Raw genomic sequence first — 12,368 nt, 5'->3', positions numbered from 1 at the left:
CATTGCCACAAAGAGATTGGGCAGGAGGAAAAAGTGGATAGAACAACAATCTTGCATATCATTACTTTAGTCTTGTATTTATTAGTTGACCCTGTGTAGTACTAACCATTCTGAAACATCTCACTGTAGGCTCCGATTAGCAGGTAAATTGGGCTGTTCCTGCTAGGCAGTTCTGGAGTGACAGCTCATGCCTGGATACCAGCAGCAAGATGCCTTTTAGGTACATACAACAGATAAAATGTAAAACTGGGCAAGTTGGACATGTTGGTAAAAACCATATGTTAATCTATTTCTGAGCTGGTTCTTTTCTGAACATAATACAGAACCAACTAGGAAATCTGCAGTAGTCAATCAGAACGAAATACATAAGAGACCCCAATAGCCCCCAATCCAGTAAAGCATTTAAGCACATGGTTTACTTAAACACATGAATAGTTCCATTGATTTGAAAAAATTAAGCACTGAATTCAGTGCTTTGGTGGCCTAGGACCACACTACATCAGCATATCTATGGATAAAAATATACTGGCCATGTTTCACGGAAATGTAGGTTTAGAAACTCCACCAAAAGCAGATCAGTAAAACAAAACACACATATATATATACACACACACACACACACCATAAAGGAGAGATTTCCTTGCTTTCATAGTATATAGCATCATTGAAGTTTTTGGCTTACATGCTTTTTCTTTGGCAGAGCAGATTTTGGTCCTGGGTTTGGTTTCTTTTGGAGAGGATTTATCAATTTCCCTTTTTTTTTTTTTTTTTTGCCTTGCCTTGAGTGTTTTCAGAAGTATTCTTTATGAATATAGCTGTAATTACTGCACATTTCATGTTAAAGATGCTACTGCTCCCACTGACAGGTACAATAATGGTAACTGTTTGGAATTGAGGACTCTAGTTTGACTATTTTAAAGAAAAGAAAACACTGCCAAAATGAACTGTATGCAGTCAGCTACTTCAGTGCCTCAAATAAAGAAAATATTGATTGAAAATGTTGCTTAGGAATAACAGAACAATGACATGCATTTGTGCTGTAGAGGAAGATTTTGAAAATGAGCTACATATTTAAGTAATTAAAATAATCTGTTTGTAACAGCTGGAAATATAACAAGCCCTTAATATAGCTATAATCCTAATGTGTTTCTTTGCTGTCTTTGCAGGCAGACCAGTAATGATTGTGGTTGAATATATGGAGAATGGATCCCTTGACTCCTTTCTGCGGGTGAGGTGTCATTTTCTGATGACATTTGAATAAGAAGCCATACTAGGTTAAGATTTTAAATCATTTATCATAAATTAACTTTTACATAATGTTATTCATGGATTTTTAGTGAAGAATAGAAGCATTTTCCCCAGGGTACATTTCTTAGGTACAGTGATACATTAGAGCATAACTGGAAAAGAGAAGATTTAAACTTAAGAATATAATTGATTTCTTCTACAAGAGCAGTTCCCATATTTAGCAAAATGTATTTCAAATGGTGCTATTATGAAGGAAAAGATAAATTGAAACGCAAATGCCTTGCCTTATGGAAGCTGTTCATTTGCTCAATCACTTTCAGAAATACTTTGTTATAATTTTTTGCTCGGGGAGGTATACAGCAGGGTTGGTAACTGATTTGTAATTATTTATGGTTACTTGCATTTAACAAATTGAATTAGAAAACAGTTCACTGGTGCACTGTCTCTACACTACACTACACTACACTACACTACACTACACTACCCTTTTCCCCCTAAAGGTCACCCTGTGACTATTAAGGAAGGGATGTAGAAAGCATGGGAAATTGTTTCATTTGAACTTGATTTTAATCAGTGAGGTGGAAGGAAGAAAAGGCTGCCCCCAAGGTCATACAGGGCCCTCTGCTAACATCAGTAGAGGGCTCTGGCACTCTCCACAGTTCGTGAAAATACACTTACTTTAAGCACAGCCTCCATTAAGAGACCCCTCAAAACCGGCAGGGAACCTACGATTTCAGGATAGCTATGTGAATAATTTAAAATTTGTCTTACATGTATAAATATCAGTAAGCCACACTGACCGTCCATCTCACCGTTATTAGTTGCCATCATGATAAACGTAGGCCTTGAAGTGAGATTCGGAAGAGGAGAGGCTAAGTGGCTTTGTGGACTAGTGTGGAATGGGCATTCCATGTATAAGGGATGAGGTGGAAGAAAGTGTGAAAGTATTTGTGGGAAAGTGTATAAGCAGAGGGTCAAACCTGACAACACTTGGGGGTGGCTTGGTATGATATAGGAGCAGAGAAGCAGGGAGGGGAAGAGCAGTCAGTGGCTTCAAAAGCAAGTGCGAGAAACTTGAACGTGATGATGTGGGGAAGAAGGAGACAACGGAGGGATTCAAAGATGGGGTGATGTAATCAGAATAACAGGCAAAGGTGGTGATATTAGCAACTGTATTTTGAATGGACCAGGGCAGGGTTGAGAGGAAGGCAAGGAAGGGGAGAGTGGTAATAGTCAATACAGGAAAAGATGAGGTATCTGGAGGGAAGAGAGTTTTACCTTAAAAGCATTACTGAAGATGCTTTTATGTATTTTTTGCCTTCCATTTTGATAATTCCCCTCTATTTTTTCATCTACCCTCTATTTCTGTTCACTACACTAGGAAACTCAGGAGTTCCCATTTTCTCTCTCCTGGTCCCAAACATTCACTCTCCCTCTCTTCCATCAAGATTGGATAACACTATGATGTATCGACTAGAGGTGGTCAGAAAAATTCAAATGTAACAATTTTTCATCAGAAGTTGACGATCTGTTTCACAGGCAAAGTTCCTTCGGAAACGCAGGCAGATTTCAAAACACCTCTGCCAGGCACACCTTCACCTGGTTTCCCAGCAGTTCACCTCACTGGCTCATTGCGAGTCACCTGTCAGACTGCCTCTGAGTTGGGGACCCCTGGACTTCCAAGGCAGATTGTCTCTCTGAGTTGGCGCTCCATTTTGTTTTGTGGAGAACTTTGAAATTTTGGGGTCTTGTTCTGAATCAGGGTGAAAGCCAATTTCAAATACTGAAATCCTCCACACAATTACCTTTCTCTGCACAGCTGTAGGATCTAATGAGCTATTCTTGATATGCACTTACAGTACTATGTTAGAAGCTGAGATCATCAAAATTATGAGGTAATTATAGAGCAATGGTGTTCACACTGTACCAAATATATTTTGAGGCAAAATGTTTGGGAATGTGCTAGTCATTATTTTCTGCAGCTGTTTTCTGAGCTTTCTTTCTCACTGCAGATTTGGTTTACTATTTAAAAATGCCTTTTGACAAGATTTTAAATAATAATCAGCATCCGAAAACATTGTGGAGATTTCATTGGAATTTCTGTTAATAATTACCAAAGCAAATGACGGCCAGTATCAAATTTAAAAAGAAATCAGTTTGCTTCATTAAAAATAGTTACTTCCTGCCGATTTCTTAAGTCTAAACTTTGAAATGCTTTTGTGAAGATACAAAGAAGTAGAGAGAGAGTTTATCTCTAAATCATAATACACTTTTGTATTATGCAAAAATGTATTATCACATTATGCACAATACAAAGAGCCTTTCATGTGGCAAGATCTGGAAGAACTTCACAACATCTATATTTCTTCATATTTAAAAGAGTTTCTTTCTACAGCTCTGGGTGTTCTTACATGCAGCCAAAGGATAAAAATCCAAAATATAAGAATATCCCCCACCATAGCAAGTGCTCCTCCAAAAATGTTACCCTGCATGTTACCACCACATCCCTCAACCCAGCCCTTCTCCAAAACCTGAAAAAAAATGATATCTTAGTTCCTGAAAGTCATCATATGGGAGCTCTGATGGACCAATGTGGAAAGTGAACTCCAGAATTTAAAGACCTTCATGGAAGACATCTTACTATCAGCCCCTGCTCTTAAACCAGAGAATTGTTAGCTTTAGTGCTATTACTTGTATTTCAGTAGAATCTAAATGCCCCTATCTCCATTGGGGCCCCACAGTACTAGGCACTACAAAATACATAGTAAGGCAATTCTTGCCCCAAAGAGCTTGCAGTCTAAACAGACAAGACAAACAAAGGGTGGGCGAAAGTAAATATTATCCTCATCCCCATGCTGCAGTTTCCCATGAATAAAATAAGAGCCTTGCCCAAGATCACAGAGAAAGGAAGTGGGTGGCAGAACTGGGAACTGAACCCAGATCACTTGAGTCCCAGTCCAGGGTCTTAAATGCAAGATCAGGCTTCTTCATGTTGCTTTGGTATCACACAGGGAGAGAGATGGTCCAAACTCTATAGGATTTGCTAGGTCAAAACCAATACCTTAAGCACCACATAGAAGCTTATATGAAATAGACCGCAGACTCAAAAAATACATATATATGAAAGAGACACACACGGATCTTATGTTCCTGAAATATGTCGTGACAAAGTCTGGCTGCACAGCAGTAAAAGAGTGGTAGATTGCAAGTATATCAGCCCTGGAATGATAAAGGTCCTTTTCCCAATAAGCTGATGAGAAGAGGTTATCTCATGTCAACCAGGGACACCTGAGTCCAATTAAGGGCTGCCTGAGACCTTCAAAAAACGGTCCTCTGGTGAGAGAAGAGGAGAGAGATGCTGCTGCAGAGCTAGTAGCAGCAGGGAGAAAGGCTTCTTCAGGGCGGAAACCTGCCCTTTTCCCTACAGGAGAAACTACCTAAGTGACTGCCTGTTTAGGGGAAGGACTGTCACTCTCGGTCAATAACAAGGCTGCACACCTTACCCCCAGCCCACACCCAGAGATGACATAGGAACAGGTATTCCCCTTTGTTTGTGATGTGAATTTGTTTCCTTTGTTTGATGGAGGAGCACTCTTTGGGCCTGTCCTGAGGCCTACCTCAAAAATATTCAAAACTAAACCCCAAGTGGGAAAACAAATAGTGTCTGGAGTGGGTTTGATTTATTCCAAGCCTCCCACTACCAGAGGAGGGAAGCACTGACCTGGGCAAGGTGGAAGAGATGCCTTGCCACACTGCACAGTACACAAACATTCATAATTTTGAAAGCCGATTCAGCTGTGCATTTAATGAATGAGAATCAACTAATGACAGCAGACTCAGTAAGGTTATTTATTTATTAAAGGACATTTTCATTTTACCTCATCTCAGCAATGTGTGCAAGACACCAAGCACCCTAAATGGCCCGAGATACATGGATTCTAAGACAATACCCTCCTCTTAAATTCTGACTTGCTATCGTTTTCCTTTTCTTCCCCCATCCCACTGTACTAGATTAGATAGTATTGATAAGCATAATATCACCTCTCTTGTAACATGCGTGTGCAAATTAAACTTCCAAATACAAGAGTTAAATTTTTTAATTAAATTCTTTCCCCTGATCTTACAAAAGGACTGACCTAAATTTGGAACTATGCCCAAACCTAACCTATAAACCAAACCCACCCTTTTAAGAAGAAATAAAAATTCCACTCCCTTGATGATCAATCTGCCTTCCTTACCACTGGGGCATGTTGCCTCTGTTTAAATCTCATACACGGGAGAGAGCTTTGGCTTTTAAGGAAAGCAGTCAACTTTCAAGTTCCAATAGTGGGGAATTCCCAGAGCACAGTGGCCTCAAACCAGAAGTCCATATTCATTTAGGGTGACCAAATTTCTAGTCGTATAAAACTGAACACCCTTGCCCTGCCCCTTCCTGAAGCTCCACCCCCACTCACTCCATTCCCACTCCCTTGGTCGCTCACTCTCCCCCACCCTCACTCACTTTCACCAGGCTGGGATTGGGGTGTGGGAGAAGGTGAGGGTTCTGGCTGGTGGTGCGAGCTCTGGGGTGGGGCTGGGGATGAAGGGTTTGGGGCACATGAGGGGGCTCAGGGAGGGGGTGCAGACTCTGAGAGGGAGTTTGGGTATGGAAGGGGGCTCAGGGCTGGGGCATGGGGTTCGTGGCGCAGGCTCCCAGCAGCGCTTACTTCAGGCGGTCCCGGAAGCGGTCGGCATGTCCAGCTCCTAGGTGGAGGGGCCAGGGGGCTCTGCGCGCTGCCTGCATTCGCAGACAGCACCCCTGCAGCTCCCACTGGCCACAGTTCCCAGCCAATGGGAGCTGCTGAGCTGGTCCTTCAGGTCGGGGGCAGCACACAGAGCCCCCATAGCCGCCCCTGTGTGCCACTTCCAGGAGCCACGTGGAGCCTTAGCCCCGCTGCACCACCAACTGGACTTTTAGTAGCCCAGTCAGTGGTACTGACCGGAGCCACCAGGGTCCCTTTTCGAACAGGCATTCTGGCTGAAAACCGGACCCTTGGCAACCCTATATTCATTTCTTTCTTGGGTTAAACTCCTTTAAATCAGCTGAGCAAAAAATGGGTACAGACTTTCAGATTTGGACCAGTGCCAGCATTAGCCAGTGAAGAGAGGGTATGTGGCTCCATTTCTGTCACCAGCCTCTTCTGGAGTGGAATTTGGAGCTTCTACCCGAGAGTATCCTGTTAGGAGAGAAAAGACTACAGAGCTTTCCCCATTAATTTTGCTCCTGATGGCGAAAGTGATCCGTGACTAGAGAGGAATGATGGTCCAGTGATTACAGTGCTAGTCCAGGATTGGGGGAACCAGATATAATTTCCTGCTCCACCACAGACTATGTGTGAGACTGAGGGCAATTCACTTTGTCTTTGTGTGTCAGCTCCCCATCAGTAAAATGGAATAATAGCACTTCTCTACCTTCCATGGGTGTTGTGAAGAGAAACAAAAGATGCTGAGATGCTTTGTTGATAGAGGCCATATAAGTACCCAATATGGATGAATGGAAGGTGGGAGCTGCTGGCCAAAAGGGAGTCTTGCTCAGGCCTCTTGGTATGGAACAAAGAAGCTTTGAAGAGGTTTAAGGAGAGGATTAAGATAAATAGGATGTGAACAAGAAAAGCTTTAGAGACTGGCACATCACTGCTGAAACCTACCTGTTTTGTTAACTCCATGGCTTGTTTTCTTTGACATCATCCTTTCTGAAGGATCAGTGAGATATCACACAGGCACTCCATTAATTAATCAGCAGTAACAGCTCTCATGGGCTTTACAAATGAGGTGTTATCCCCATTTTACATGTGGGGAAACAGAAATGAAGTACCTTGGCCAAGATCACATACCAGGTCAGTGATGGAGCCAGAAATAGAACGTCAGGCTGGCTCCCACTCCTGCACCCTGGTCAGTGAACCACGCTGCCTCCCTGCAATGTAGTGGCACAGCAACATTTTCCTCAGCACAGTCTTATCAGGTGGTTGTGACAACGGGTGTATGTCTTTTGGTGCCTCCTGGGAGCGGCCTCACAGCGTTGATTCATCCCCTCCCCAGTGGGGTGTCTAAGCAGTCGTTCTAGAGGGTCAGATGGTAGCATGGGGTTGTTGAGTTATAACCCGTCAGTTTGTTTCAAAGTCCCTGCTAGCAGGGCCAGCCTGCCTGAAGCAACTGAGTGCAGCAGAGCCTAGTTAGCATCGGAACTGTAAGAAACAGATTGAATGGACTTACATGTTCATGAGAGTTTTTGCTGCTTAGAAGTCAGAGTGGGAAATGTGAGAGATAGAAAAGCTCCTGACTTTGCACTGTTCTGTAGCTAGAGATGGTTTGTTCATTTTAAGGATTTAAGCTTCACAAAAGGAATGTAGCCAGAGACTGACATTTGGGGATTTGTTTATGTTTATGACTGGCTAAGAACCTTAGAACCCTGTAAAATAAATTAGAAACTCTCCCTCCGAGAGCTTTTATTTTGCTTCCCTGGCTACCTGTGTAGTTTTTCTCCAGCTGCAGAGTAGCTAATCTTAACTACTGTATTTTATTTCCATTAGGCTTTTGAAATGCGCTAATCAATAATTAGTGCACTGAGATAGCAAATTGGGACACAGCAACATTAAATCAGATCACAGTTCTAGTTAAATTGCTTTGTTCCATAAATTGTTCTTTAAGAGGCCTGATTATACTAGTAATCCATTTGCATTTAATTGTGGTGTGTTGTCTCACTCTTCCATTCCAATGCTGTAGGGATTTACATGGGAGGGAGGTTATGGGGGGTGGGGCCAAACAACTCTTTAAGATTTGCCTTGTGGCATTTTTATGTAACTGTTCCATAAAGAGAGAGGGGTATGGGGTTCTAGGGAGGGGTCAAGGGTTGCAGCTTCCCAGTTGTGTGACTCCCAGAGATATGCAAGGAAGGGAATCTTCCAGTTACATGCTGGTCAGACTCTCCATCCTGCTCCTCCGGCACCACTGGTTCTTGTCCAGGCACCCCTGCACCAGTGCAAAACTCCGTTTTCTCTCTCAGGTAGGTACAGGGTGCTTCAAGTATCCTCAGTTATGAGTGTTCATCTTCATGATGCAAAGTGGCTGTAAACACTGTCATTCTGCTTTGGTAGTGTCTAACACCCATTGGTCACTAGTTTAAGTGACAACACGTGGTGAAGGGGGCAATGGATAATCCAGTCTCCTGATGCCTATGAAAGCAGAATGCCATGGAGATCAGCTCCTCCTGCTCCTGGCCACTGAGGGTATGTCTACACTGCAGTTAGACACCCACAGCTGGCCCATGTCAGCTGCCTCAGGCTTGCAGGATTCGGGCCAAGGGGCTGTTTAATTGTGGTGTAGATGTTCCCACTGTGAGGGAGGAGGGTCCACCAGACATCTGATATGATTGCTCTCTATAAATATATCAGAGGGATAAATGAGGGAGAAGAATTATTTAAGCTTAGTACCAGTGTGGACACAAGAACAAATGGATATAAACTGGTCATCGGGAAGTTTAGACTTGAAATTAGACGAAGGTTTCTAACCATCAGAGGAGTGAAGTTTTGGAATAGCCTTCCAAGGGAAGCAGTGGGGGCAAATGACCTATCTGGCTTTAAGATTAAACTCGATAAGTTTATGGAAAAGATGGTATGATGGATAACATGACTTTGGCAATTAATTGATCTTTAAATATTCATGGTAAATAGGCCCAGTGGCCTGTGATGGGGTGTTAGATGGGGTGGGATCTGAGTTACTACAGAGAATTCTTTCCTGGGTATCTGGCTGGTGAATCTTGCCCAGATGCTCAGGGTTCAGCTGATCGCCATATTTGGGGTTGGGAAGGAATTTTCCTCCAGAGGCAGATTAGAAGAGGCCCTGGGGGTTTTTCGCCTTCCACTGTAGCATGGAGCACGGGTCACTTGCTGGAGGATTCTCTGCTCTTTGGAGTCTTTAAACCATGATTTGAGGACTTCAGTAAGCTCAGACATAGGTGAGAGGTTTATCGCAGGAGTGGGTGGGTGAGATTCTGTGGCCGGCATTGTGCAGGAGGTCAGACTAGATGATCATAATGGTCCCTTCTGACCCTAATATCTATGTATCTGTGTATCTACACTGCTATTACAGCCCCTTACCCTGACTTCTGTGACCCCAAGTCAGCTGTCTCAGGCCACCTGCAGGTTTTTAATTGCAGTGTAGACATAGTCTGAAAGCCTTTGATACTCAAGCCGCACAATGCCTCCTTGGGTGGGCTTCAAAGCTGGCACTCCCACCTTCCTTTTCAGTCAGATCAGAGTTCTTTTCATTTGGAGAAGAATAATCTGGCCCTTATTTTGTTTGTTTTCTTGTAAAACTATGGCCTTCATGCGTACTTGTAAAGCATGAACATAAGAACGGCCATCCTAGGTCAGACCAAAGGTCCATATAACCCAGAATTCTGTCTTCTGACAGTGGCCAAAGCCAGGTGCCCCGGAGGGAATGAACAGAACAGGTAATCATCAAGTGATCCATCACCTGTTACCCATTCCCAGCTTCTGGCAAACAGAGGCTAGGGACACCATCCCTGCCCATCCTGGCTAATAGCCACTGTGGACCTATCCTCCATGTACTTATCTAGTTCTTTTTTTAACCCTGTTATAGGCTTGACCCTCGCAACAACCTCTGGCAAGGAGTTTCACAGGTTGACTGTGTGTTGTGTGAACAAATACTTCCTTTTGTTTATTTTAAACCTGCTGCCTATTAATTTATTTTGGTGACCCCTAGTTCTTGTGTTATGAGAAGGAGTAAATAACACTTCCTTATTTACTTTCTCCACACCAGTCATGATTTTACAGACCTTTCTCATATTCCCCATTGTCGTCTCTTTTCCAAGCTGAAAAGTCCTAGTCTTATTAATTGCTCCTCATATGGAAGCCGTTCCATACCGCTAATCATTTTTATTGCCCTTTTCTGAACCTTTTCCAATTCCATATACCTTTTTTGAGATGGGGCAACCATATCTGCGCACAGTATTCAAAAGGTGGGTGTACCAGGCATTTATATAGAGGCAATGTGATATTTCTGTCTTATTATCTATCCCTTTCTTAGTGATTCCCAACATTCTGTTTGCCTTTTTTTTTTAAACTGCCGCTGCACATTGAGTGGATGTCTTCAGAGAACTATTCACAATCATTCCAGGATCTCTTTCTTGAGTGGTAACAGCTAATGTAGACCCAATCATTTTATATGTATAGTTGGGATTACGTTTTCCAATGTGCACTACTTTGCATTTATCAACATTGAATTTCATCTGCCGTTTTGTTGCCCAGTCACTCAGTTTTGTGCTACCCTTTTGTAGCTCTTCGCAGTCTGCTTGGGACTTAACTATATGGAATAGTTTTGTATCATCTGCAAATTTTGCCACCTCACTGTTTACCCCTTGTCAAGGTTCCTTCCCCACTGTGAACTCTAGGGTACAGATGTGGGGACCTGCATGAAAACCTCCTAAGCTTACTTTTACCAGCTTAGTTTAAAACTTCCCCAAGGTACAAACTATTTTACCTTTTGCCCTTGCACTTTCACTGCCACTACCAAACATCCAACACCAGTTACTGGGAACGAGTCCGTTTGGAAATGTCTTTCCCCCCAAAATCCTCCCAAATCTTACACCCCCTTTCCTGGGGAAGGTTTGATAAAAATCCTCACCAATTTGCATAGGTGACCACAGACCCAAACCCTTGGATCGTAAGAACAATGAAAAAACATTCAGTTTCTTAAAAGAAGAATTTTAATAGAAGAAAAAGTAAAAAGAATCACCTCTGTAAAATCAGGATGGTAAATACCTTACAGGGTAATTAGATTCAAAACATAGAGAATCCCTCTAGGCAAAACCTTAAATTACAAAAAGACACAAAAACAGGAATATCCATTCCATTCAGCACAGCTTATTTTCTCAGCCATTTAAAGAAATCAGAATCGAACGCATATCTAGCTAGATTACTTACTAAGTTCTAAGACTCCATTCCTATTCTGTCCCCGGCAAAAGCATCACACAGACAAAGAGAGAGGCTTTGTTTCTCCCTCCTCCCAGCTTTTGAAAGTATCTTGTCTCCTCATTGGTCATTTTGGTCAGGTGGCAGCGAGGTTATCCTAGCTTCTTAACCCTTTACAGGTGAAAGGGTTTTTTCCTCTGGCCAGGAGGGATTTAAAAGTGGTTAGCCTTCCCTTTATATTTATGACACACACCCCAAATCACAGATAGAGTGAAACACTGGCTGGGTTTTCTTCCTGGAGCTCTAGGAAAAAACAGAGTTAATAAGACACATGCACCTCTAAATATACTACCAAGTATATAAAGACTAACGATATTTTCCACATCTCAAGGACGATTTTAACCAGTTGATTCTGGGAAACTTGCATGGGAGAGTGCATCAGCCACTTTGTGAGAAGCTCCTGAGATGTGTTGGATGTCGAAATCAAAATCTTGGAGAGCTAAACTCCACCGAATAAGTTTTTTGTTATTTCCCGTGATGGTATGAAGCTACTGTAGCGCAGCATGGTCGGTTTGCAGGTGGAAACACCGTCCCCAAACATATGGGCGTAGCTTTTCCAGAGTGTAGACAATGGCGTAACATTCTTTTTCACTGACTGACCAGTTGCTTTCCCTCTCAGACAGCTTCTTGCTGAGAAACACTACAGGGTGGAATTCTTGATCCGGTCCTTCCTACATTAAAACTGCTCCCACACCACGCTTGGACGCATCTGTGGTTACTAGGAACGGTTTGTCAAAGTCTGGGGCTCTTAGTACGGGGTCAGACATGAGTGTCACTTTAAGCTGGTTAAAGGCCTTCTGACACTCTTCGGTCCACTGAATCGCATTTGGCTGTTTCTTTTTGGTTAGGTCTGTCAGTGGGGCGGCGATTTGGCTGTATTGAGGTACAAATTGCCTGTAATAACCAGCCAAGCCTAAGAAGGATTGAACCTGTTTCTTTGACCTTGGGACAGGCCACTCTTGGATAGCATCCACTTTGGCCTGTAGGGGGTTGATAGTTCCTTGACCCACCTGGTGTCCAAGGTAAGTCACTCTGTTTAGGCCTATTTGACACTTCTTAGCCTTAACAGTTAGTCCTGCCTCCCTTATG

At 42.9% G+C, this 12,368-nt stretch overlaps 1 protein-coding gene across 1 annotated transcript in view; it reads left to right on the top strand.

Moving 5' to 3' along the window:
* EPHA6 (EPH receptor A6) overlaps positions 1-12,368 on the top strand; it is an 850,663-nt gene that overhangs the window by 749,740 nt on the left and 88,555 nt on the right. Inside the window, exon 14 of the mRNA XM_084646856.1 lies at positions 1,167-1,228. Within this exon, the coding sequence (XP_084502982.1) occupies positions 1,167-1,228 (62 nt within the window). The remainder of the gene's footprint in view (positions 1-1,166; positions 1,229-12,368) is intronic.

This window comes from Lepidochelys olivacea, assembly GCF_965140295.1.
Source record: "Lepidochelys olivacea isolate rLepOli2 genome assembly, chromosome: 1".
In the NCBI taxonomy this organism is placed as follows: Eukaryota; Metazoa; Chordata; order Testudines; family Cheloniidae; genus Lepidochelys; species Lepidochelys olivacea.
The sequence above is the reverse complement of the archived record's forward strand: the minus strand, read 5'-3'. Positions and strand labels throughout refer to the sequence as shown.